Source organism: Callospermophilus lateralis, chromosome 14 (genome assembly GCF_048772815.1).
Source record: "Callospermophilus lateralis isolate mCalLat2 chromosome 14, mCalLat2.hap1, whole genome shotgun sequence".
Lineage (NCBI taxonomy): Eukaryota > Metazoa > Chordata > Mammalia > Rodentia > Sciuridae > Callospermophilus > Callospermophilus lateralis.
Window position 1 is genome coordinate 81,061,912 of NC_135318.1, and position 27,327 is coordinate 81,089,238.

The following is a 27,327-nucleotide window of genomic DNA, read 5'->3' on the forward strand; positions in this document are numbered from 1 at the left end:
CGCCGCGCCAACCCGGCCGCAAACGCCGCCGAGCCACAGCTCCCAGCAAGCCCCGCGCTACACCGCGCGGGCTTTGCGCTTCGGCGACCGGACTTCCGGAGGAGCGGGGGCGGGGCCGCGGCAGAGGCTGCAGCGCAGCGTCGGGATGCAGCGCCCCGGGCCCTTCAGCACCCTCTACGGGCGGGTCCTGGCCCCGCTGCCCGGGCGGGCCGGGGGCGCGGCCTCCGGCGGGGGCGGGAGCAGCTGGGCCCTCCCGGGCTCGCACGTGCAGCCGCCGGGGCGCGCACTGCCCGGAGCCCGTGGCGCCAACGGCCGGGACTCGGACGGTGTCTGCCCCGCCGCCTCCACCATGTCCAAGACTGAGGAGGCCAAGAGGCTGGCGGGCCGCGCGGCGGTGGAGGACCACGTGAGGGTGAGCGGCGCGGAGGGGCGCCTCCGCGGCGGGGCTGGTGGCGCGAGTGAGTGCGGACCCCTCTCGGCGACGGGGCCGGGCGACGCGCGCGGGCGAGTGCCTGACTGGCCCGCTTTCCTCGGAGCCCCGTGCACTGTGGCGCCTTGTGGTGTCTGGTATCGAGGTGGAGGTTGCAGACACCTGCTTATCAACAGCTGGGGCGAAGGGAGGGCTACCCTTTCACCATCTCGGGAGGCCGGTGGGCAGCTGGTGTGCAAATCCTTGCTTGGTGCGCGCTCGCCCGCCCCGCCTGCGCTCGCGGGAGGAAGGAGAGGGCGCGCCGAGCTAGCCGGGCCCTGGCTTCCTCCCTTCCGCTGGCCACGGGACGCTCGGGTCTGGGGGTGCTGCTCTTTAAGGCGGGGCTGCGGGATGTTGAGCAGTTAGTCACTCAGGGAGATCGTGGCCCCTCTTGTTCGGTGGCAGGTGTGCTGCTGTCAGTGCAGTCTTTCAATTCAAGTAGGTTTGCTGTCATCAGTCAGCAAATTATACCTAAATTATAGCACTTTCCTGGCCTTGTTAGCTTTTTGTCTGTTTTCCACCCTTCGGTATCAGAGTCCGTTTCTTCTCAGATGGGAGTTCTTTATACTTATGAATTCTTTTCTATAAAGAGGACCAAGTCCTTTGAGCTTCACTACAGCCTGGTTAAATGGGAGGGGCATTATGGCAACTTGTGGCTTGGCCTGTTCTGTGCAAGAAATGGCCAAACCACGCCACCCCTGTTAAGGGTCCTTCAGCTGGTTCCAGGCTGCCCTGTCTTGATGTAACTTATTGCAAGTCTGGTTAGGAATAGCATTTCTATAGGAAATGAGAGAGAGAATGTAAAATGTGTAATTTGGTCCAACCTTTACAGCCAGAGGTCACAGTGCCACAGCTGTAAAATTGGGACATTAAGCTGAAATTTCCGAATACCCACATAAAGTGAATTGTTGATGGGGAAATGAAATCCACGCAGCTAGACAAGTCCTATTATCTGTTAATGTATTTACATTAACATTTGGTTACAGGTTTCTTCCTGATCTTTGTTTTATGGTTACATTATTTGGCTAATAAAAATCTGCAAGCCCTCATTATCAGATTAGAGCCCCAAAACCATGGATTTCAACCACATCATTTAATGAAGTTACTAGGCAGTCCTGGGGAGCTCTCCCTGGGCGTTTTTGAAGCACCTGTTAAAATCATGTTGTAGAGTTCAGTTAGTTCAAAGGCCATTTCCTATTTCAGTTTTTTTTTTTTTTTCCCTTAGCTTCCTAAGGAGAGGAAGCTTTCTCTGCTGTGCACTTTTTAATCTCATAGGTGCTTTAAGTTGTTGGTGGTTTAACTACTAGTCTTCTCTGTGATTGTCCCTCCCAATCCCCTAAAAGGGAAGCTCCTGGAGAAGAGTTAGCTTATCTGTATTCAGCATTGGCCACCTTGAGGCCTGCTAGTAAATGTTAGTTGAATTGGGTTGAATGAACACACAGATATGGAGGTTGTGGGGTTATTGGTGGTCTTTAGTCCCCTTATTTCGTTAGCATTCCATTGTGGTAACCGGTTTCACTTCTGGGTTTTTAGATAATTCTTAGCTGAAGCCTGATCCTGGGTGGAGTAACCCAGGACAGGACTGTACTCTCCTGAAGGTCTGTAGTATCATCCCCTTGATCTCTGCAGCCTGAGCTTTGCTTTTTGATTAGGCTAGCTTGAAGAAGCTAAAGGGCAGTGGTTTCCATTGGTCAGCAAAAGCAACATTTATGGGCTCACCCTGTTGGATGAGGTGCATGGAGTTCTGATGTTGTTCATGTGACATTGGTGTAGTGTTTACCTTTAGAAGGACCTTCTGCTGTTGGGCTGAGTCTGGTTGGCCTTGGCATTGGTTCTCTGGCCAGTCATTTGAGTCCAAGATAGCAGGAACAAATGGTTTAAGAACTTTTGAGTTTGGCAAACCCCTGCAATTCCTGTCCTCTTCCTGATGCCTTGTACATAGCTTTCTGATAGATCCAGGTTTCTCCTTGTGCCATCTAGAGTTCTTGCCTACAGGTTAAGCATGAAGTTCAGATTAGGCCTGTCAAATCCTGGGAAGTGAAGACATTTTTTTCATTACTTGAAGATTTCTACATGTTGGTATTTAGCCATTTTGAATGTTTCTGGGTTGTGACATCTTGTAGGGATGCTGTGATATTTATTTACTCATCTTGAGTCCTTGCTTTTGAGTTTTGCCCAAGCGCTGAATGGTTTATTGGCTGCATTTTTGTTTTTTGGGGTAATAGGGATTGAACTCAGGGACACTTGACCACTGAGCCATGTCCCCAGCCCTATTTTGTACTTTATTTAGAGACAGGGTCTCACTGAGTTGCTTAGTGCCTTGCTTTTGCTGAGGCTGATTTTGAACTCACAGTCCTCTGCCACTGTGCCCAGCAGCTGCATTGTCTTCTTGAGGTACCATCACAGGTGGGCTCCACAAGGTGATTCTGATGACCCAAGCCCCTTAGTGCATTTGGTGATGTAAAGGTAATTTCTACCACAACCCACAAGTTGTGGGATGAATTCTGCTCTGGGTAGGACAGGACCAGCTAGAAGCATTTTTAGTGTACAGGTGTGTGGTTGTTATAATATTTGATTTGTGAGGGTTATCCCCCCATTCTCTTTACCTGTTGGTCATTCTTTGTAATTTTTTTTAGTTTCAGATGTGGTCTTATTTTGAGAAGGACCAACCATATCAAGTGTGGGGCCCAGGGGCTTAGCCTTTGGTATTCCTGTGGCTTTTGTCTTGTTGGGAGTGAGAGGTTCTAGCTGTGGCCCTCAGTTTGTCTTGAGAGGCTTCTAGGATTTTTCTTCTTCCTGCAAAGTTTTCACAATCGGCTCTCCCTTGCCCAATGTGTTGTTAGTCTTTTGTTGGAACTCAAAGAAATTTGAAATGCAATGTTGTTTTGGCACATTGAACTTCCTGAAGTTGCTTATTTAAAGTGAGGGTGTGTGTGTGGGGGGGTGTTGATACTATTAAAAGATGATTTTTTTAAGATTATCAAACAAATGAATGTGTGTTAAGATTTTGTTTAAATTATTAAATTGATGAGGGAACTGGAAGAGGTGTTAGAACCTGTTTGCCTGTGTGTTAGTCCATTTTGCTGTAATAACAATACCTGAGAGTGGGTTAGTAGTAATAAACAGATTTATTAAGTCATAGTTTTAGAGACTGGAAAATTCAGCATCCAGGTGCTGACATGTGGCAGGAAAGAGAGGGAAAGGTCTGGGGTGTTAGTGGTGTGAGTGGGCACCAGTCCCACTGTGAGAGTGGAGCCCTTGTGACCTCTCAAAAGTCCCACCTCTTACTGCAGGCAGTCCCTGACTTGCAGTGGTTTGACACAGGATTTTTTGATGGTGCAAAAGGGGTATGCATTCAGTAGAAGGCATTTTTTTGAATTTTGAATTTTGATGTTTTCCCTGGCTCGTGAGTGATGTATAGCATGGTACTCATCTAAGATGATCGGCAGCGGCAGTGAGCATTGGTTTCCAGTCAGGCCTATGATCATGAGGGGAAACAGCCGGCACTCCACACTGTGCTGTGTTGCTAGGCTGGCATGTTTGGTAGGTTAGGAGTGGTAAATCTGACTTAGGATATTTTCAACTTATGTTTAGTTTATTGGGACATAACCCCGTCATAAGATAAGGAGCATCTGCACTGTTAAAATGGCACTTGAATTTCAACAAGAATTTTAGAGGGGATGATCATTCATACCTTAGCAACAGGAGAAATCCCAGAACCTTAAATTCATATGCAGTCAAGAAATGTTAACATTTTATAAGAATTGATTGAATTATAGCTATAGGATGATAATAGGTTGCATCTCACAGAACACATTTAATTTGCATTTCTAAGGGTAAGGATTGTTTGCTTTCCTTAACAGATTTTTCTGTACAAAGTTGTCACATGGTACACACCTAGTCAGGTTTCAGCATTCCATTGAAAGGCTATCTAGTAAACTGTTGCTCACGTCAGAGTCTTAATTTTTTTTCCTTACAGTGTTGAATTAATCTCTGAAGTGGGATGAGAGGTCTCTGGGTTATTGGGATGGCTGAGATTTGACCTTTGTTAACATTTATGCTTTGGTAGGTACCTCCTAAGTGGTTTTGGTTGTTTTGCTGTAGCCTGGCAGGAGGTTGATCCCAGGAAGTTGCTTAAGAACTGACCTGTATTGAGTTCCTGGCTGCTCCTAGTCCCTGGCCTTGTCTTGTTCTTTGTGGTCTGACTGGTCTGCTGATAGGCACCTTTGCCCTTTCTGAAGGTGGAGACTGTGCTCTTTATCTGTTACACATACTTCCTGTTGCAGATGGAGACAGTTTCTCATGTTCTTTCTGAGCTTTCACTCTTCATTTTTTCTGAGGCAGACTCATGCAAAACGGGGGCCCCTTAATTTACTGTCCTGCTGACTTTGTGAGAGTGCTGGATGGCCGGCCTGATGTGTCTTTGAGGTTTCCTGCTGCCAACTTGAAAATGCCTGTGGTCAGTCCCTTGCCTTCCAGATGTGAAGCTTGTGGGAAGAGCCACAAAAGCTTGCTCTCTAAGACCCTCTCTCCCTACCCAACCCCCAGACCTTTAATTTCTGATTAGCTCCCTGAGTTGGGTCAAGAATCTTGCTGTGTTTATCTGTAGGCTATTTCTGTGAGGCCAATTTCAGTTGCTCTAAAGTTGCTTGTGGTGTAAGTGATGGGCCATTTGTTTTGTCTAGAAAATTGCAGGGAAGGCGTGGTGATGTGGCTGGGGTCAGCAATGAAAGGAGGCTTCTGCTGATAGTTGTCCCTGGGCGCTAGGCCAAAGTACAGCTTTGCGTTGCAGTGGTCCGTGTCTGTAGAGGAGGCATGGCACCTGCCTTGCCCCTGTGTTGATGAATCACTGGTCATAATGATTTCGTACCTTTAGAAAGTGGGTTGAAGAAGGAGTAAAGTACACTATTAATGTATTTTGTTTTCTCTCCCTGTTCTTGGCAGAATAATCAAGTGCTGGGAATTGGAAGTGGCTCTACAATTGTCCATGTTGTGCAGCGAATAGGTATGTTCTCAGACTGCCTGCTGATGCCTTGTGTGGTGATGGGAGAGAGGGAGGTGGAGGAGGGAAGGGAGCTGAGCAGATTAGACAGGTTGGGCTCTTGCCCATCTTGGCTCCAGCAGTGCAGATCTGGGGAGAGGGCACTGCTTGCCTGAGGTCAGCTGAGTGTTTCTGTCCCACTCTGGAGAGAGGGATTGTTGAACCTTGTTAGGCAGCTCTGGGATCCCTTTGCCTTGTAGAGCTCAGCTGGAGGGGAGGAGTTGACTAGGTGAGGCCCCCAGCAGGTTCATCACTTGATGATGCATGCCTATCAGCCCATCAGGGTCCTTTGTGTGTTGTCAGGCCTCCTGTGAAGCCTGTGAGTTCCTCAGGAGGTCATGCTTTTGGTCAATACCTTTCCCCTGTCCATGACCCAGGAGTGAACATGAGGCTCCTTTAGATGGTGGCGAATTGCTGTAAGTGCTGACTTCACTCTGATTGGGTTATATCCTTACTTAGGAGAGCCTCAGGAATGATAAGCCTCTGTGACTGCTCAACAGGTTCTTCAGCCCTGCTCTCTGTTTTAGAACAAAGTCCAGGAGGTACCTGAATGCTGATCTCCTGCCAAGGGGCAGGGCCAAGAAAGCAAAATCTAGTTCATTTAGTCAGTAAGAAGTGGCTGTAAGGAGGCTGGGGCTGGGGCTCAGTGGAAGAGTGCTTGCCTAGCATGTGTGAGGCACTGGGTTTGATTCTCAGAACCACATATAAATAAAGGTCCATCAACAACTAAAAAATATTTAAAAAGGGGTGTGTGTGTTGTAATATTGATGTGGTGTCTTCATAGGGCCTTCTTACTGGTCAAGCAGGAGGTATAGTGCTGTGTGCCTTTCTATCTTAGCCAAACCTGTGAGAATTTTAGGGCACAGAAAATATGAACTTGATTAAAAATACTTGAAATTTTAAGAAGACTTTTTTTCCTTAAGACTTTAATATATATAAAAAAAACTCCCCTGAAAATTTAAAATGAATAAAATAAATGGGGCCTGCAGATGATTGTATTTTTTATTAAATGCAAAGAGATGTTCTGACTTTTTCCTGATGAGTGGTGAACTATCAAGTTACTTTGCCTCAGCATGCCTCATTTTCCTCATCTGTAAAGTAGTGGTAACAACCATAACGTACCTTCTGGGCTGTAGGGATCATAGAGCTTGTTCTGCAAAGTCCCTAGTGCATTGCTAGGCTCATAAGAACAGCAGGTGTCCGTCACTCCCTCTGTGTTAGCACTCACCTCCCCGGCCCTGGGGTCCCTGTCTGTTGATGCATGAAGCGAGGTCCACCAGCATTCTAACCAAGGACAGGGTCACAGAATACAAGGCAGTTCTCGGTGGCAGACAGGTCTTTCCCTTTCTATGGGATTCGAGCAAATGCACATGTAACCAGAAAAATAAAGTGAGGAGAGTGGGAAACCCCAATATGGCTTTTGTCTCCACAGCTGAGCGAGTGAAGCAGGAGAGTCTGAGCCTCATCTGTATTCCTACTTCATTCCAGGTATGTCCTGCTTTCCACTCGCATCTGGGCAGCCGCTGCTCAGTCTTTGACTCCCTAAGACGTGGACCTGTGGCTCTGTCACCCGTCAGGCTGGTTCTGCTTCAGGAGAGGAGTTGATTGACCCAGGGTTGCTCTTTGCCCTGTGGTTTTAGATGATTCATTTGCCCCAATGGTATTTCAGGTGGCTTGAGTCAGGTGCCATGAGGTATGCGGAGATGAACGCGTGGTCTCTGTTTTCAGGGAATCTTATGCCCATTTATAGATGAGGAAAACCAAGTCCTAAAGGAATTAAGCATTAATAATGCAAGTACAGTATTTTGGTTTCATGTCTAAGGTGCTTTCATCACGAAATAGAGGGAGCTGGAGGAGGAAGCAGAGCAGCAGATTAAAGATAGGGAAAGATGAGAGGGAGCAGACTTAGGACAGTGGGTGGGGGACAGGGCCTCTCACAGTTGCTTGCTCAGTTCCACCGAGAGGTCTGTGGTAAGTGATTCCTTAGGAATTTTGAAGCATTTCTTTTAGTTTTTAATTTGATACTGAGAAGCTCCCTACCATTCGGATGCCTGAGCCTTCGTTTGAAATGTATTTGTAGTTCCTTCAGAACCGTGTGCCTTCTGTGGATCTTGTCCTTCCCCTAGAGCTCTGAGCCATGACATGCCTGCTGTGGGCCTCGTCCTGCCGGGCACTTGCTGGAGCACTTGGTTCCGCAGACTCACACTTCAAGTGCTGGAGACTGTTCCTGTTCTTAGATTTGCCTTTCCTGTTGTTCTGGCCTTTCTGCCTGGGACCCTTCCTGGAGCTTGGTGATTGTGGACTGGCTTATATTGTCCTACTGAGCTCGACTTTTAGCCTTGTCTTTCCCAAACTCTCTTACGAGTCTTTCAAGAAGTTCTCATGTTTAATTTTTGAGGACTCTTGTTTTCTTCAAGTTGTCTTTTTTCCCCCAGTTTCTCTGAAGATGTTAATTTTATTTATATATATATATTTATAATTCTCCTTATAAGGAGTATTTTCCTTAGTTATTTTCCCCAGTTTGTGGGAGGTAAAAGTTACATACAGTAAAATTCGTCCTTTATATTATATATTTGAATTTGACAAACACATAATCCTTTTTTAAATTTTTTTAATTTGTTTTAATTATACATGACAGTAGAATGCATTTATGCACTTTGATATATTATACATAGATGGGATATAATTTCTCATTTTTCTGAGTGTACATGTTGCAGAATCACATTGGTCACATGTGTACATATAGTAATAATGTCTGTTTCCTTCTTCTCTCTTTTCTATCCCCATATACCCTCCCTTCTCCTTCCCTCCCATCACTTCCCTCTACCTAATCTAAGGTACGCTATTCTTCTTTAGTGCCCTCGCCTTAGTGTGAATTAGTATCCACATGTTAGAGAAAACATTCGGTCTTTGGTTTGTGGGATTGGCTTATTTTGCTTAGCATGATATTCTCCAACACCAACCATTTACTGGCAAATGTCATAATTCCACTCTTAAAGCTGAGTAATATTCCACATTTTCTTTATTCATTTATTGAAGGACACTTAGTTTGGTTCTACAGTTTAATTATTGTGAATTGAGCTGCTATAAACATTGATGTGCCTACGTTACTGTAGTATGCTTATTTTTAATCCTTTGTGTATAAAGCAAGGAGTGGGGTAGCTGGGTCAAATGGTGGTTCCATTCCCAATTTTCTGAGGAATCTCTATACTGCTTTCCATAGTGGTTGCACCAGTTTGCAATCCCTCCAGCAATGTATGAATGTACCTTTTTCCCCACATCCTCGCCAACATTTATTGTTGATTGTATTCTTGATAATTGCCATTCTGACAGGAGTGCAGTGAAATCTTAGAGCAATTTTGACTTGCATTTCTCTAATTGCTAGAGATGTTGAACACTTTTTCGTATATTTGTTGATCAGTTGTATTTCTTCTGTGAAGTGTCTGTTCAGTTCCTTAGCCCATATATTGATTGGGGTTTTTTTTTTTTTTTTTTTTTGCTGTTAAGTTTTTGAGTTCTTTATATATCCTAGAGATTAATGCTTTAAATATTATGTGCATGAAACATAATCTTTTAATAATGAACACAATCAAAATATTATTATTTTGGTCTTTTAAAATTATGTTGGTGTTTCTTAGTTTTCTGCTCATCTTAAAGACAGATGGGCTTGGAAGCTGATTAGGCAGCATGGAATGAGGGTGGCTTTCTTCTTGTCCATCTTTCCTCTTGCTGGTTGATTTCCCTGTGAAGGCAGCCCAGTGCCATTTGGGGAGGGACAGGGTTGCCTTACTGTGTCCTGGCAGCCAGGTAGGCAGGGTGGACTAGTAGACACCTGGCAGGATTCTGAATGTGACCATGTTTTTGATTCTCTGGTTTTTGGTATGGTACCTGTGATAGATGGGAGAAAGTGTAACATTGTGCAGTATCTACTTGAACCTGGTGTGATCATGTGGCTTGTTTGCTAATGGGACATGGTTCATGAGAGGCAGCAAGGATCTGAGTCTTTTGCACTGGGGCTTGGCCCCTCTTGCTGTTGGAACCATTCTGCTACCATGTGAAGTAGCCAAGCCTAGATTCCTGGGGGATGAGAGGTCCTATGTGACCAGTGGATGGGGCTGGCTCACATGAGCCAGCCCAGTCAGTCCACATAATCATGATAAACTGAGTTTGGGGGCAGCTGCTCTGCAGTAGGCTCGCTGATGAAGTGCTCCTGTCCGGGTTGTGCCTGGGGGCAGCTGCTCTGCAGTAGGCTCGCTGATGAAGTGCTCCTGTCCGGGTTGTGCCTGGTCCTAAGACCAACTGTTATCCTTCTTTGGCACGATGCTTTGGGAGTGGGAAAAGAGGTTATAGAGGTACAGGCCCTTAAATAGCTTTTTAGATAACCTTCCCTTTTCACCCAACCATTGAATCCACTTTCTTGTTCCTGGTGAGTCTGCTTCTGAGTCTGTGGAAATCCTCCTCTAGTGTTGAGTTTCTTGCCTTGGAGCTGTCTCCAGTACTGACCTAGTATTTTTTCTGATGTCTAAGATTTGCCATTGTCCGTCAGTGGCTGCGTTAGGGTCCCTGAGGAGCAGGACTGTAGACAGTGTACAATTACAAGAGAGATTTGTTAGATGGTTTGCACAGCGGTAGGCGGTACTCTCACCACGGCCGTCTGCAGGCTGGAGAACCAGGGAGTGCAGTGGCTGGTCAGTCTAGTCAGCTGGAACCTCAGAGCAAGTGAAGCCACGGTGCAGGCTAGTCCTAGGACGAGGGCCTGAGGTCTCTTGGGGAGCCACGGGTGCAAGTCCACATTCCCAGAGTCTGTCTTCAGGTGACAACAGTGGCCTGAAAATACATGTCAAGAGGGTAGATAGTGTGTGTGTACTGAGCTTCCCCTCCTCCACTTCTGGCCCTCAGCTTCAGGATGGCTCCAGGCAGCTCTTCCCCACTCAGTTTTCAGACCTAAATGCCAGCCATCTCTTCAAACACCCTCACAGACACACCCCTGTGTGTTTTATCAGTTTTTTTTGTCCTCAAAGAAGTCAGGTTGACAGAATTAACCATCACAGAGACCCAACTTTTGAAAGGTGTTTTTTTCTCTCTTCTGTGAGATTTATTCCTTAAAGAAAAAAATTCTTTATTATAGTTATAAAGAAATTTTGGAAAGATGTTGGCAGGGTTTCCTTCTGAGGCTGTGAAGGTTGAGGGTTCTGTGCTTTCTCTCAGCTTTTTGGGAGGTTGTTGGCTGCCTTTTGTGTTCCTTGGCTTGTGGGTCTCTCACCGTGATCCCTGCCTTCATGCTCCTGGGCTGTTTTTCCTGCATGTCGGTTTCTGTCAGAATCTCTCCTTTCTCCAAGGACGAGGGCTCACTCTCCTAACCTTGTTTTAATTTGATAACCTCTGTAAAGACCCTTCCCTGCAAAATGTCACATTCTGAGGTCCTGGGGTTAGGACCCAACCAATGTGTGTTGGAGGAAACAGTTCAGCTGTTAACATTCAGGAAGGGTGAGGCTTGTGCGATGTATTGTCACGGCAACTCGCTCGTGTGGGGAATCAGGTCAAAGGTGGAGAGAAGGGAGTTGGGGGACCTGCCGATGGGAGAGGACTGAAGTGTCCTGGCTCCGTGAGATCTTGAAGTCTGTGTACAAGGGCCAGGTTTCAGTTGTTATATAAAAATTATGGGAGGCCCTGGTGAACTCTTCACAGTGCCCCAGTAGATCAGGGTGAGAATCAGAATGAAGTTTCTAACGCTAATATTCCATATCACCAAACTGAAACGGAGTTAGCCGAGCTTCCGAGAAGTTGGGAGAACAGTAACAGCCGGGTCTACAACAGATGTGGTGATAAGGCGTGCTGATGAAGTTTGTTCTGTTTTAGACAAGCCAGTATCTTGAAGCCCAGCAGCTGCTCCTCTGCTGCTGTTTTCTTTTGTGCTAACTCACAAGGAAAGGAACCTTGAAATGACCAATTTAATCTGCCTGTGTTCTTTGTTTCTGCTTTCTTTAGTCTTGATTCATCCACAAAAACCAACCTCCTCGCTCAGCTCATTGAAACACTCATTTTATTTGGTGGAATGAAGTGTTGCCTGATTTCTAGAATTACAAATGAAGCTAATTAAGACTTTTACATTTGTTGCTTTTTTTCCTTACTGTTCCAGTTTTTATGATTGGCACATGGTATTTGTGTATATACTTTGGTACAATAAGATGTGTGTGTTAATGATCGGGTTTAAGATACAAGATATGTGAGACACGAGAGTGAGTGTGTGTGTGTGTGTGTGTGTGTGTGTGTGTGTGTCGGGGTGCCACCCCCATTGCTACTCTGCCCGGCTGTGTTGTTCATAATACTAATCTCAGAAGCGTCACCCCATTTGCCCTTGGTCACACAGACCCTGTGGGACAGGAGAGGAGACTGACCGAAGTCTCTAATGCTAGGTTGTGAACTGGCATTGGGATAGCTCCTGCACTGCTTTGGGACACCTGGAGAAACTGAGAGATAATCCAGTAGTAACCGTCATTTTTGTCATTTTCCCCTGTAATTATATATTTAACAAAGCAAAAGGCTGGTTTTATAGCCATCATTTCATTTTATCTTTTTATTTTGGAAAATTTCAGACTTGAAAAAAGATGAAGAACAATAAGTGAACTCCAGCGTTTCACCTATACCCTGTTCCTCTTTAACTGGTTCTTTTGAAATAAACTTCAGGTATAATTTCATTGTTTATTCTTTATTATGTATCTCTAAAAAGCAGTCTTTTAAACATTACAACACTAATAAGAACATTAAGAGTACTCTTTTAAAATCTACAATTCAGATCTCCCCTGTTGTCTTTCTTTTTCTTTAAAATATTTTTTATAGTTTGTTTAGCTCCAAATGAGGACCATTTCTGGTAAATCTGGGGTCTTGGTATTTTATTCTTAGTTTTGGGAGTTTGTTTTAGAATTTTGGGATATTTTTTCTAGTTCTGTGAAGATTGTCATAGGTATTTTGATGGGGATTGCTTTGAATCTGCCTATCCCCCAGGACATGGGAGGTCTTTCTGTCTTCTAAGGTTCCTTTAATATTTTTCTTCACTATTCTGTAGTTTACATTGTATTTAGATCTTTCACCTCCTTGGTTAGACTGTTCACAAGTATTTTATTTTTTGAGGTTATTGTGAATGGGATGGTTTTCCTGATTTCTTCCTCAGTGGCATCACTGTTGGAGTATAGGAAATCTATGGATTTATTGGTGTTGATATTATACCTTACTACTTTGCTGAGTTTTTAGCCCACCAAAATCAACAAAGGCAAAATAATAAGTGAGTGAAGAGGAGAGCAATTAATATGAAAAAAAATAATCTGTGTGTGTGTGTGTGTGTATGTGTGTACACGCATGCTTGTATATATAGTCTAACCTATCCACACAGTGAGAGCGCCCCCACACACAGACTTGTGGGCACACACATACAATTGTACAGAATGGAAAAAAAAAAAAAACCCAAACAAACAAAAATTTAAAAAAAGAACAGAAAATTTAAAAATATAATAAAAAAAGAAAAAGAAAAGAGAATTGGGAAAGGATCCTCAATGAGAAACACAGGGCTTGTTTCCATGGAGGTGATCAGAACTGTTGGCGAGGGTAGAGTTTAATTCTCTGTATTGAGTTTGGGGCCCTGTAACCCTTGGTCAAGGACTGGGGTTGCCAAGTCCAGCATCTTTGGTGCTTCCCCGTTGTGGCCAGGAGCCAGTGCTGGTGGTAGTAGCTCCCAGCTTCCAGGGCAGGATAGGGAGGCTGGTGGCTGGGTGCCATGGCACACACCTGCTGGGCGGTGCCTGATCTGGTGGGTGCTCCCTGGGGGGCTGGTGCAGAAGTGAAGTTCCAGTGCTGGGGTTTGACTTGGCTGATGCTGGGACGGTTTGGTAGGTGAGATTTGACCCACACCCTCTGTTGCTGGGGAGGGCCAATCTGTGCTGGAAGGTCAGGTGTCAGGGGACTCCTGCAGCTGGCACTACCAGCCAAATGATTTTCATTACCTTTCAGGCAACAGCTTCCACCGGCATTTCTGGGTCCCTCTCTGTTCCACAGGTTCCTCTAAGCCAGGCTTTATTATTTATTTATTGTAGCAGGGATGGAACCCAGGGGCCCTCAACCACTGAGCCACATCCCCAGGTTCTCTCTAAGTTGCTTAGGGCCTCGATAAGTTGCTGAGGCTGGCCTTGAACATGTGATCCTCCTGCCTCAGCATCCCGAGCCTCTGGGATTACAGGTGTGTGCCATCACATCTGACTCCAAGTGAGTTTTATTCACCTGCTTTCCCCTCTCTCTGCCTGTGCTCTCCTCCCCTCAGCAGTGGGCTGGTGGCACTGATGCCATTATTTCTAATATTATGATCAGAGTTTCTGACTTTGTGTCTCCATGATTATTTTGCTTCCCAGTGTTGACTCCAGTGATTTCTCATAGTTACCACCTTGCCTAGGAGCAGTTTGCCGGCTTTTTAAGTCATGAGTTGAGGAACTGGTGCAGAGTGCACCCGTCCTCAAACCTGCCATTGCTCAACCTGCGTTTCTCCTTTGCTAGCAAATTATTAAGACCTCTTGCTTCTTCTCCAAACCTGTCCTAGCTATGGGAGTGGCATTGGGCACAAGGCCAAGCTTTGGGGATCACAGCAATGCTTGCAGCAGAATATTTAATTATAAAGAAACGCTGGGACTGGGGTTGTGGCTTGCTGGTAGGGCACGTACCTAGCATGTGCAAGGCCCTGGGTTCAATCCTCAGCACCATATATACATAAATAAATAAAGGTTAAAAAAAAAAGAAAAATGATGCTGCATGGAGAAATAGCAGCTTGGGGTCACCCAATGCCACTTGTTGCCCCCTAGGAGGATCCTGTCCACCAGGTGGCCCAGGCAGGGCTGCTGTTTCTAGACTCTGCCCCCTAGTTGCCAGGGGCTGGGTTCCTGGGAAGGGAGTTCTGCTTTCTGGTCAGGCACAAAATGGGTGCTTAATACATATAAGACACTGTTAGCTTTTGCTGTGATTAAAGAGAAATACCAGCTTGTGAAAACCCCTGACTACTTTGATGACCTCACTGGTTAACCTCACTTAAAAGTGTGACCTTCCCCCTAAAGGCCGGGCTAGTTCCTGGTCTTCAGTAGCTGCCCACTCCTCCCACAGTGAACATTATGCAGAAAGCAAGAGGCTCTGAGAAGTGTGGACACAGGGAACCACGCAGGGGTGAAGGTTTCTTTTTACTCTGTGTATCCCAGACTTGATGCTGGAGAAGCTGGTGTCCCAGAAACACCTCGGGTACAGGCAAAAAGCCCAATGCCGGTGGCTTGCTCTACCCAGAGGACACAGACAGGCAACCTGGGAAGCTGGAAAGCTTTTAGATGGGGACAGTGTCAGTCAAACCCCATGGATGCCCATGCTGGGGAGCCCAGGCTGTGATCAAGAGCTGATCCCTCTGTGGACTGGCAGAGGGGTGATGAGTGGTAGCCAGGGCTTTGTCCTCCCTGGGCTGTAAGGAGGCCTCTGTCCTATCCCTGTGCCCTGCAGACTTGGGGACCATGTCAGTGGCCTGGACCTCCACATCCTGACACAGGGTGCCCCTCTCTGCAGGGCTGATGACACAGGAGGCCTGGAGGGAGGTTCAGGGCCCTGTCCACTGGCCAGGGGGCCATTTTACCTTGGAAGCCCCACAGGAAGTAGCAATGCACTCCTGCCTTTTCGATGTGGAGGCCAGTAGAGGTCTCGTAGAAACCTGATGGCCACCTCTGCCCCACCCTAACAAGGAGCCTCCCATCTCCAGGAGGCGTGCTATGCACCTGGTCTCCTGTCCCTACCTGGTGGTGACTGGATGGTACCCTGACTTCTTCCAGAGCCTGGTAAGAGGAAGCACATTGACATAGGTTTAAATAAGCCCAGAGTCTCAAGAGACTCCAAGTGTCCAGATTTCAATTGAGAATCTCTCATCACACCAAGAACTAGGAAAACGTCAACTTTAATGAGGCAGTTAACAAATGGGCTACTGATGTGACAGATTTCAGAATTCCCTGATGAGGCTCTATAAGTCATGTTGGAAGAACACCTAGAATTCACCAACAGCCACTAAGACCAAGAATTTTAAGTTTCTCCCCCTTTCCTCTGAGGTTGGCTTTGAGTCTTTCATATGTAGCCTCTATGCTGTTGAAATAGGTTCTGTTTATCCCTAGTTTCCTCAGTGGTTTTTATTTATTATTTTTTTCTCATGAGTGGGTAGTGTATTTTGTCAGAGGTCTTCTTTGCATGTATTAAGATGATCCAAGTGGTTTTTGTCCTTAATTCTCTTTATGTGATTAATCATATTTATTGTTTTTCATGTTAAACCATCCTTGCATCTCTGGAATAAAACTAGCTTGGTTGTTATGTAGTAATATTAATATGTTGTTGAATGCAATTTGCTAGTGTTAGGTGTTTTTGCATCTAAGTTCACCAGGATATTCGTCTATCATTTCCTTGATGTATTTTATCTGTTTTAGTGTGAGTGTGATGTGATTTGTTTTATAAAACAAATTCAGAAGTGTTCCATGCCTTTCTATTTCATGGAATAATTTGAGAAGTATTGGCATTAGTTCTTTAAAGGTTTAGCTGAGATTCAGCCGAGAATCCATCTGAAACCAGCTGTTTTAGCTTCACGTGAGTGAGACTTGTGACGTTTGTCCTGAAATTGCCTGGCTATTTCACTTAACATCTTGTGCTCCAGTTCCATCTATGTTGCCATAATAGACAGAATTTCCTTCCCTTTTTTTGGCCAAATGATATTCCTAACCACATTCTCTTCACGCCTTTGTCTGTGGTCAGACTCGCAGGTGATTCTGTGTCGTGTGAGCATGGGAATGTGGGGGTGTCTTGTGTGACTCCACTGGTGGGGACAGACCTGGATGGGGATCGCTGGTTATGTAGTTGTTCTGTGTTAAGTGCCAGGTAGGAGCTGAGTGCCCTGTAGCTTTGAACAATGGGAATGTGAAGATGTGGCGAGCCAGCCGTGGGCTGAGTGTGTGAGCTGTGAGTAATTTGAGCGCACAGAATGGACTGGCCTGAGGACGCAGCTCTGTCTGGGCTGTGCACGTAGGTATCCCTTTCGCTGGCTTTACCTTTGATCATCACACAGCACCTGAGATATGTGTGGCCTTCCTAGATGTCAGTCAACCTGCTGACCTGTGAGACATCAGGAAGCCAAACAACCCCGCGAAACCTGACCCCTTGCCTCATTTGAATGGCCTCCCCATTAAACCCAGGTTTGAGGTGTGCTCTTCCTTTTACTTGCCTGCCTTGCCTGCTTTGTGGGAGCTGGGTCAGAGGTGCCATCACAGAACCCAAAGGAAAAGGTATTTCTCTGTCTCTGTGGGATTATTTCGTGTAGCCCAGTTCACCTGGAGTGACCATGACTGGGTTCGTTGCAACAGTTTTGTCTGGAGGAACCTTCATGCGGTGTTCACAGCCGCTGTACTAACTGACGTTCCTCCCAAGGCTTAGAAGACCCCTTCTCTGCAGCTGAACGCTATATGCTTTCCACTTTAAGTAGAGAATATTTTAAAGGAACACCTTTGGGGAAGTTTCCGTCCTTGGTTTCTCTGTTTTGTAAGCAGTTAGGTGAACAAAACCTCATCCTGGTCCTGGGTGGCTGATTGGGAAGCTTCACAACACCGTTATTTTAGCTAGGCATCCTGCTCAGCTTAGTGACCACTGCTCTCCTCTTGTGCTGGCCTTTTAAAAGGTTACCTGTGAGGGAAGCCTTTAAAGCAGGTGGTACTTTTTCACAGACATCTCAAATCTCTCCTCTGGTGCTCTGTTGCCAAGCCCCTCCCTTGGCCATTCGTGAAGCCTCACCTCTGCGAGCTCTTCTGAGTGGGTGCATTTTGCCTGGTTTTACTTGACACTTTGGCCTGGCGGTCACTCTTGTCAAGTCATGGTAATCTTCATTTTTCATACATTGGATTGTTCTAAAACCTTTTTCAATATTTTGTGGATTTGGATCCTATCATCGGGATTTGTTTATGAGCTGCCGTGCCAGAAGTTTTAGGAGGCTGTGGTCTCATTTCATGGAGCCAGTTGGTGAGGAGGAGCCCCTAGCTCTGCTGGAGCCACGCCTTTCTCGTCGCCCTTTTCCAGCTCCTAGGATTCATCAGCACTTGCCTTGCCATTCGTGGGCTGCTCTCCTGCCTCTTGGTGGGAGGTCGGGATTTGAGAGGGATACTGGGTCAGGCCTCACTCTTTAACACTATATCCAAGACTCCTGAGACTCTAAGAAAATGATTAGGGTGCTATCTTCTATCTTCCCAGGCCCGGCAGCTCATCTTGCAGTATGGCCTAACCCTCAGTGATCTGGACCGGCACCCAGAGGTAAGAGAGTGGGTCTCCTTTGTGGCTGCTTATTCATGGGCTCCAGGTGACTTAGGTTAGTTAGTCATGCTGACTTTTCTCCTGGGATTTGAATGTTAATCCTGAGTGGGGTCATAAGTGGAGAGGTGGTTAGTATCCAGTACTGATATAGTGCAGGCTAGTTCCCCTGCAGTTACCCTGAGGGCTCCCCATGAGTGCAGTGGAGGGGAGTGGGACGAGCCCAGGGCTGCATCAGGGCTTTCTGAGAGTTCTTTCTTATACAGAGGCTCTTCCAAGAGTGCACCTTACCCCTTAAGTGAGGGGTGTCCTATCTGTGGCAGCCACAGACATTTGAAAACTCACCAAGTGAAGTGTTGTGGTGAAGACTGACCAACTCAGTGGCAGAGAGGAGACTGAAGTTGGGAGTAGGTAGCTCATGTGTCTTCCTGGCTGGCACTGTCTGAACATGTACCAGCTGTGTGCCAGGTGCTGTTTCTTTGTTAGAACTCTAGAGTACACTTTATGGATGTGAAAAAGTAGAGAGGAAAGCTCAAGTATGCTTAAGGTATACAGAAGGTGGCAAAGCCAGAGCTCAGGCACATTAGGCTCTAAAACTGTTAGAATTAGAAGAGGTTCTTTTGGGGTGGGGGAAGAGTGTGGGTGGTTGGTACCAGGATTGAACTCAAGGGTGCTTAATGACTGAGCCATATCCCCAGCCCTTTTTATTTATTATTTTGAGACTGGGTCTTACTAAGTTTCTTAGGGCCTCACTAAGTTGCTGAGGCTGACTTTGAACTTGATGGTCCTCCTACCTCAACCTCCCAAGTCGCTGGGATTACAGGTGTTTGCCACTGGGTCAGCAGTGTTAGAAGAGTTCTGTGGGGGGAGAGTTTGAGCTGAGCTGGAAAGATTCTGTGGCAGGGACAGAGTAGGCCCTCCCTGAAGGGTAGGCAGGAACCACGGGCATGTAGGCACAGGTGGACAAAGCCCAGACTTTCTGGGATGGTTTGGACAGAAAAAATGAAACACATGGGTACATCGCAGGGCAAGTGGATGGGGACTTTATGTGGTATGGCCATCCATCTCACCATGGTACACAAGGGCCTCGGGTTACTAATAATGTGGGAATGGCTCGTTGGGAGTTTCTGCAGGCAGAGCGGGGTCCAGGCAGAGCCAGCTGTTGAGCAGCTGTGAGGGGAAGGCTTTGGGCCAAAGGTGGGTCCAAGTCCAGGCAGAGAAGAGTTGCCACTGCGCAGCCTCAGCACTGGTGGGGGAGCAGTGTAAGTTGCAGCTGCAGACAGGTGTAGAAGGATGGGAACATGGTGCCCTGCAGGACACTTGGTGTGTTAAGCCTGGCCTCACAAACCACAGCAAGCAACTGCAGCACAAATAAAATGTGTCCTTGTGTGCTGCTGTGTGGTTTTGGTGTTTGGTGTTTGAATGAATCTGTTTGACTCAGACAGCCTGGGTTGGTGGGGGCTGGCTTGGCCTTGGCTTGGGGCCTAGCGGGAATGCCTCAGGTCGTTTCTGGAGCGTGGTGAATTTTGGCGACTTCCACAGCTCCCTTCATTTCATCTTGTCTGCTGGACTTTTTTGTTTTGCCCACGTTGGTACCAATTTTTTTTTTTTTTTTTTTAAGAGAGAGAAGAGAGAATTTTTTAATATTTATTTTTCAGTTTTCAGTGGACACAACATATTTTTTAAAATTTTTATGTGGTGCTGAGGATCGAACCCAGCGCCCCGTGCATGCCAGGAGAGCATGTTACCGCTTGAGCCACATCCCCAGACTTGGTACCAACTTCTGACCCAGCTTTTCTCAGCTCTGTTTTTCATAATTGACTCCCCCCGTGGAATGTAGTACTACAGATATGCTGTGTATCTGTTTATGTGCTTGTGGGCTTTGGAAGGCCCAAAATTTTAATATCAAATTTCTTTGCCTGTGCCCCCTCACCCCAGCCATCTTTCCTTTGGTGGGAGTGACATTAACTTCACCAGAGTGCACACTATGCATAATTCCATGTTGTCCACAGAGGCCCGTCCATCAGAAAAGCAAGTGTAATGTCATGGGTGAGAGATGATGAACCATGGTTTGTGTCCCAGGCCTGTGATCCCAGTGAAGTGGCTCATTGACCTTGGAGCCTCAGCTTCTTGGTAGACTACTTGGGAAGGCTGGGCCTGGCTACTGGGCTGTTGTTACAGGGTCAGCCTTGGCACAGCACCTCTGTGCCAGCCCCCGGGGCTCTTAGTGGTCGTTGTGTCTCCCTCTGCCCACCACAGATTGACCTTGCCATTGATGGAGCTGATGAAGTGGATGCTGATCTCAACCTCATCAAGGGTGGTGGGTGAGTGTCATGGGGATTTCCTTGCTAAAGACTACTTGCCAGTTGGTCCTCAGCAAAGCCAGATGGAGTACAGAGATCAGTTGTTACTGTGATGTGATCGAGCCTGTCTCTCTACTAAGACCTGGCCTGGATGCCATAGGACCTTTAAGTCAGCCTGGCGTTTCTGGTCATTAGTGTCTACTTGGTGGCTGGAACCTGAGCCTCTTCAGTGAGATGACCCCATCATGTGTATCTGTGTTCTCTGATTGAGACTTTAATAACTGTCAGGCCAAAGTAGCATATTATTGATTTATACTGTTAGGTCTGCAGACATCAGTGTGTGGACTTTGCTTTAAAGCTGCCCTTACATGTATGAGAGCAACTAGGAATGCTGTTCCTTTATTTGGAAAACATTTATAGGGTTTTTCTGAAGTGCTGGTTTGAGGAGTGGGAATGTGAGTGGCACAGGTGACGTCTGTTCTGCTTGTTCTTACTTAATAGTTACTCAAGCTATTGCAGAACTAGGCGTTTATTCAGAATCATGCTTTAATAGTCTCAGCTCTCCAGGTTTTGTGTCCTCCTCCTACTTGCCAGTGTGAGGTGATTCAGCTGGTGAGCTGTAGAGATGGGCTGGGCCCAGATCTGCAGAGTCCGTCTCCCTAACTGTTAGGTGGTCCACAGGGCAGGTTGCTCAGAGCTCACCTTTCTTAGGCAAGGTGCAGACAACAACTCCCTAAAAGCAGTGCTTCTTCTCAGGTGCCTCTTGGTGGAATTCTGCCTGGCCCGAACCTGAAAGGGTATCCACTCTGGGTTTCTCCCAGACACAGGCTAACATTTTTGTGATCCCGTTGCTAGCAGCAGCCTGATGGAATTGAGGACGGCTCTTTAAAGGTTAAAAGTGGGATTTCTTTTGATGTGCCAGGACTGGGGGATCCGGGGTTCCTGTGCCTGACCTTAGTTCCCCAGGTTGAACGCTGCCTTGTCCCGCTCACTTGCTCCCCTCCTGCCTTCCCACCCGCAGGGGCTGCCTGACGCAGGAGAAGATTGTGGCTGGCTATGCCAGTCGCTTCATCGTGGTCGCCGACTTCAGGTACAGCATGCAGAATTCTGAGCTGCGCCAGGACTTGAGGCACCATCCCAGAGGGCGTGTGTCCTGCCTGTGTGCAGAGGTGGATGTAGCTGACCTGCCACACGTTCTTAACTGATCTAGGATCTCCAGTGCCATTTCCAGTGCTTGGGTGGGCAAAGGGAGCATGTGTCCCCAGTTGCTGGCAGAGCTCATCCTCACAGGGAGCTTCAGGGACGGGGCGAGCCCTGTCCATTGCCGTGAGTCAGCATTCCCTCTGGGGTCAGGGCTGACATATGTGACTCATGCTGTGCCTTCTTTGGACAGGCTCTCAGACGCTCCATCTGGGAGTCTGGAAGGAGACACTTGTGTAGCATGTTAATAAAAACAAGAACTATGCTTTTACTTACAAGGTACTGTAGAGGTACTGTAGTCGTAGGAGGACGTCAGTGATGGACACCTGCTCTTGTAATGAACACCTAAGAGTAAATACTTGTAGTCAACAAGCCAGTTATATCAAATTAACCTTCCTTCTGTCACACTGAATTCAGACATCTCTTAAACAGTAGAACTGCTAGTGCCTTTGAAGCCTTGTGTGTACCGTCCCTGGTTACTTTTTTGTCCTTCCATCACGGATTCCTGAATTTTGGGTTTGTACTGTTGAGCTTACTTATTATTATTGTGCTTTTTTTGGCTCTTCCTTCCCAGGAAAGATTCAAAGAACCTTGGGGAACAGTGGCACAAGGGAATTCCTATTGAAGTCATCCCCATGGCCTATGTTCCTGTCAGCCGAGCTGTGACCCGGAAGTTTGGCGGTGCCGTTGAACTTCGGATGGCTGTCAACAAGGCGGTAGGTGGCCAGGGAGGCTCCTGGAGGACTCCAGCCTCTGGGCACTATTCTTTTCCCTCCACCTGGGCCTGGAGCTTTCATTTTTTATTTTTTGGTACCGGGATTGAACTCAGGGGCACTCTACCACTGAGCCACATTCCAGCCCTATTTTGTATTTTGTTTAGAGACAGGGGCTCACTGATTTGCTTACACCTTGCTTTTGGTGAGGCTGGATTTGAATTTGCAATCTTCCTGTCTCAGCCTCCCGAGCCACTGGGATGATAGGCATGCAACACTGTGCCTGGCTTCGTGCTTTATTTATTTATCTATTTAAAAACCTTTGTTTATTTCTATGTTGGTGCTGAAGTTGAACCCAGTGCCTCATACATGCTGGGCAGGTGCTCTGCCCCTGAGCCCCAGCCCAGCCCCTTGGAGCTTTATCTTTAATCAGCTGGTTTTCAGGATTTGGCCTTGTTAGTTTCTATGTAGTCTCATGTAGGTGAACACGGAACTTACTGCTGTGTATGTCCCTGTACAGAGGGCAGTGGTTCTCTCTGTGCCCCTGGGTCTGCCATCCCTCGGTGCTCTGATCTGGGTACCTGAGGCCTGGACCACCCTGGTGAACAGATGCCACACATGGCCTTTGGGAAGCCCTCCTCCCCAGGGCGAAGCCTGTTTTCCAGGCTCCATGGTGTACATTTCCTCTCTTCTCTTGTCTGCATTACAAGTGGGACAAGAGGTGGACTTTCTTGGGGGACGGCAACACCCCCACCCCTCAGGAGTGCACTCTAGGCACTTCAGTCCAGAGGTTTTTCTCCATCTTCTGAAATAGATTGCCAAGAACTTTTTTTTTTTTTTTTTTTTTAAGAATTAGCAATAGGTGTGTGTACAACCATGTAGGAAGTCTGGAAGGTAGAGAAACGATCTGCAACCCTACCCTGATGCATTTTTATTTTGATATTTTTGGCTTTGTAAAAACCACTCTCGTCACCATGGTTGTCCAGGCTCTTTGGCCGCGGGCACTCAGAAGCTGAGACTCTGGGAAGAGCGCATAGGTGCACTCGAAGCCCAGCCTCCTTCGTTGCTCCCAGCTGAGCTCCGGCCCTCCTATAGTCTATAGGGGAGTCAATCCTGGACTCCTTCCTATGACCTGCTGTCAACATCTGTGTCCTAGACATACTCTTGCTGTCCTAGTGTTGAGGCTATGAAGGAATTCTGGGCTAATTAACTAAAAGTACTCCCTGCTATCTGACCTCCGACCTTGTCTCTGTTCCTGGTCTTTCCCTGGGGCTTCTTGATGGGATGGGGTCGGGTTGTGAGGCTGAAGTAGCGTCTTATTTCATTACTGCTGGTGCTTAGGGCACAGCTGGCCCTGCTCTCTGGGTTTTCACTGTCAGGGCAGCTGGGGCTTGCTGAGCTGGTGCGTGGTAGGTGCCCATGCATTGCACGCACACAGAAGCTGTCTTCTGCACACTCCAGACACTCGAGCCTTGGCTGCTCCCTGGGTTCTGCGCCCTCCTGGCATTGCAACAGCCGGGTGTTACCTGCAGAGCTCCTGCTCACTACTGTGCCTCAGCATTGCCTCCGAGGGCACGGAGCGGGCGATGGCGCCCCCTGGCAGACGTCTGTGGCCATCACCTTTACTTGCTCTCCTTCTTTCCTACTTGTGTGCTCATTCTTGGTTCGTGTGGCACTTATCTTTTAGGGTCCTGTGGTGACGGATAATGGTAATTTTATCCTGGACTGGAAATTTGACCAGGTGCACAAATGGAGTGAAGTGAACACAGCTATCAAAATGATCCCAGGTACCCTGCATGGCATTCACTGAACATAAGCCCTTCTGTCCTACCTCTGCCCTCTGGTCTCTTGTGCCCTCCCTACCTGTCCTTCCATGGCCACCTGTATCCTCCCTGTCTCCTCCATGCCTCCTGTGCCCTTCCCACCTGTCCCCACCCTAGCCACCTGTGCCCTTCCTCCCTCTCCACTTCCTACCTGTCCCCTCCCTGGCCATGTTCCCTTCCAACCTGTCTCCTCTGTAGTTACCTATGCTCTTCCAACCCATTCCCATCATGTAATCTGTGCCCTTCCTACCTGCCCCCTCCATGGTCACCTTAGCCCTTCCTACCTGCCCTCTTCATGGCCACCTGTCCCCTTCTGACCTGTCCCCTCCATGGCCTCCTGTGCCCCCCTACCTGTCCTCTACTCCTGGCTACCCGAGGCATGCTGGTGTGAGCTTTGTGAGACATGTAGGGAGGAAAACCTTAGGGTACGCCCTTTGGGGATTTTAGTGTGAGCTCCTCTGCCTCCCGCAGGAGTAGTGGTTGCTTACCCAGCAGCTCCTGTGTGCATTCCACTGTCTGCTGGAGCTGGGGGAGGCTTGTAGCTGATGAGGTCGGGGCTGCTTGGAAACAAGACCTCATCTCTGGAGCCTCTCTCTCCAGGATCATGCCTGCAGTCTCCTTAGCTTTTGTGGTCTCTAAGCGGTTGGGGTAATGACTCAGTTTACCCATATTCATCTGCCTCATCCCACAGGCAGCATGCTGTGGGACGTGGAGTCCTCCAGGGGATCTGTGGTAAACCTGGCAGAGCTGTGTGGAAGCATGCTGGGATGGCATGTCCTGGTTCAGCTAGAGGAAGAGCAGGTCCAGTGGGCGCAAAGGGTGCTGCTTCTTCTAGCTATGCCTGAGCCTTATCATCCAGGTGTAATCTAAATACTGTGCCAAGTGTTGGAAGGTCTCATCAGTCCCCATTGGATGAGGTAGTTACAGAGAGGATGTGGGACAGAAGAGTTAAGCAGTTCACCAGAAGCTACAGCACCAAGCTAGGAACCCTGGGTCATCTGCTGTAGACCCTGAACTTTGATCCTCACTTACTTAGGGCCAGGCTGAGGGGCCGTGTGACAGAAACACGTAGCTTGTACCAGGAATTGATGGGTGTAGGAGTCAAGTAGGGCCCTAGGTGAAGGCCAGTGAGCCAGGTAGAGATGAGTTATCAGACTAGAGTTCTCGTCCAGGCTTGGTGAAGTACTGAGGTTGTGTGAGAGATTAAGAGGAGGCAGATTGGAGAAAAGGCAGTCTCTTACGATGTTGAGAGACCAAGATATGCCATGTCGTGGCATTCAAGGCAGGAAGGGTCAGTTTAGCAGAGAGTGGGTTCTAGAGCAGAGTGTCTGGATGAGGGTCTGCACCAGCCGTGCTCCAGCAGTGTGAACCTGGCACTGCTTACTACACCTGTGCCTCAGTTCCTTCCTCTGGTACCTAGCTTGTGGGATTGTCAGGAGGGAGGTTTAAATGGATTGGAAGAGCACCCAAGGAAGTATTTGTTGGGAGAACAAGTCCCTAGGGAGAAAGTGTGCTAGCTTCACCATTAGTAATGCTCTAGACCTGCCCCTTGGAAGCAGAAGTGGTGTGAACGTCCGCTGTGTAATGAAGAAGCTGATTCTTCCAATTACACGTGGTCGGTCAGCATCTTCTGTTGGCTGAGTTTTTTAAGTCAGAAAGTTGAGTTGAATTATACTCATCCTCCTGCTTTGTGTTCTCTCTTTAGCAGAAGAACTTAAGAGCCAAGAAGGCAGGAGGAAAGAATGATGTTAGGCCACTGGTGGTAACCAGAAGAACTCGTCCCTAAGGATGCAGACACACCAGGGGACACAGCAGGAAAGAGCTCCTAGCCCCTGCTGTTCCTCTGCAGGTGGACTTCTTGCTGTGCCCACTAGGGTGCGCTCTTGTTCTGCTCTGGCCTTTACTTGGCTTAGTGAGTCTTGCAGGTGTCCGTTGCGAGGACATTTTCTCGGTCTTTGCTCTCCTAAATATGTAGAAGCTGCTTCCTGGAGACGGTCAGAGCTTTGTTTTAACTTAGGAGGTGGCATAAAGAGACTAGCTGTTGGGACATTGTGTGTCTCTAGACCATCAGCATTTGGTTGCCTCTTTTCCTTTTCTTCCAGCTTAACTTGACATGGTTCTTTTGTCAGGCAGCTGTCACCTCCCACTCTGAGGAGATCTTACGGTGCTGGTCGTCAGTGTGGCTGCTTAGGTGGTCTGGAGGGTTTCTCTAGAGGAGGACCTGCATCTGCTGTATCTGAAGAACACAGAGAAGCAGCCCCTGGAAGTACCAGGAATGACCAGCCAGGCAGAGAAGCAGCATGAGCAAAGGCCCAGGGCACATTTGGGCACAGAAAGAAACAGTGGAGGGGAGAAGGGTCAGAGTGTTCTCACTGTCTCCCTGGAGAGGAGGGCAGTCTAATATCCTTGTCTACTCTGCTTGTGGTGTTTGCTTTCTGTGCCCTTCTGTCCCCGGGGCTGTTCTTGCCTGGGATATTGTGAGCACACACAGTCCTTAGTGTTTCTTTCTGTCCATTGTCCTGCAGGCGTGGTGGACACAGGGCTGTTCATCAACATGGCTGAGAGAGTCTACTTCGGGATGCAGGACGGCTCAGTGAGCGTGAGGGAGAAGCCTTTCTGCTGACACTGCAGGAGCAGTGTGCTCACCGTGTCCAGCCCACGCCAGGGTGGACATGCCTCTCCTGGAGCCTTTGCCTTAACGTACCTGCCAGGGTGGACGGCTGGCCGTGCGGAGGTGGGGGCAGTTAAATCCAGTCTTCTTAAGTATTGTTATTATATGTCTTTTTAAAAAGAGAAATTTAAACATATATATTTTTACTATTAAAAATGTTCATTTTTTAAAATAAAGTAGAAATTAATTTCATGTTTTATATCAAATATTTACCAAAAAAGAAAAAAGAAAAAAAAAGAGAGAGACATGTGGGGCTGTCTTTGAAACCTTTGACTGGAGCCTGCTGGTTAAGCTTCTGAGTATTGGGTTTGCTGAGCAATAAAATCCGAACTTTCCTTTCCGCTGTGAGATGAAGGGCCAGCCAGCAGCGACCTGATGCCTTATGGGAAACTCTTGTTTACTCCCTGCTACTGTCTGGTTTGTAGCTAGTTTTCATGGTGATCACGCACAATACCCAGTGACATTGTAATCAGGGCTACCACAGTGTGTTAGTGGAGCAGTGTGATGTGTGGCCACCAGGAGTGAGAGCTGTGAAAGGAGGCTTGCCCGAGCCCCTGCTGTTGAAGCACTGGGCCAGAAACACGTGCCAGTGTTGCCCACGCACTGCTGTGAAATGTGAAGCACTTGTTTTTTTTTTTTTTTTTTTTTAATTTTCTTTTTGTTGATATTTTTAATGTCTCTTGTTACTTGCATGGTTTTGTGTCAGAAGTTGTCACCTCTTCTGTTATTTGAAGGTTGAAATAAACCAGTGTGGTGCCATTTTGA

General features: G+C 47.4%; 1 protein-coding gene across 1 annotated transcript; it reads left to right on the forward strand.

Annotated features, from left to right (window-relative positions):
• The first annotated feature begins 123 nt into the window (after positions 1 to 123).
• Positions 124 to 27,327, forward strand: Rpia (ribose 5-phosphate isomerase A). The gene is made up of 9 exons (XM_076833379.2): positions 124 to 412; positions 5,414 to 5,474; positions 6,943 to 6,998; positions 17,796 to 17,855; positions 20,112 to 20,176; positions 21,177 to 21,245; positions 21,930 to 22,071; positions 23,756 to 23,855; positions 26,417 to 27,327. The coding sequence occupies exons 1-9, from the start codon at positions 146 to 148 to the stop codon at positions 26,512 to 26,514; spliced, it is 918 nt and encodes a 305-aa protein (XP_076689494.1). The 5' UTR covers positions 124 to 145; the 3' UTR covers positions 26,515 to 27,327.

Excerpts from the sequence above, each read along its gene's own strand:
- Rpia (XM_076833379.2), top strand. The coding sequence starts at position 146 with ATGCAGCGCCCCGGGCCCTTCAGCACCCTCTACGGGCGGGTCCTGGCC. Across the intron at positions 17,856-20,111 it reads ATCTGGACCGGCACCCAGAG|ATTGACCTTGCCATTGATGG; the intron begins GTAAGAGAGTGG and ends TGCCCACCACAG. Across the intron at positions 23,856-26,416 it reads AGCTATCAAAATGATCCCAG|GCGTGGTGGACACAGGGCTG; the intron begins GTACCCTGCATG and ends ATTGTCCTGCAG.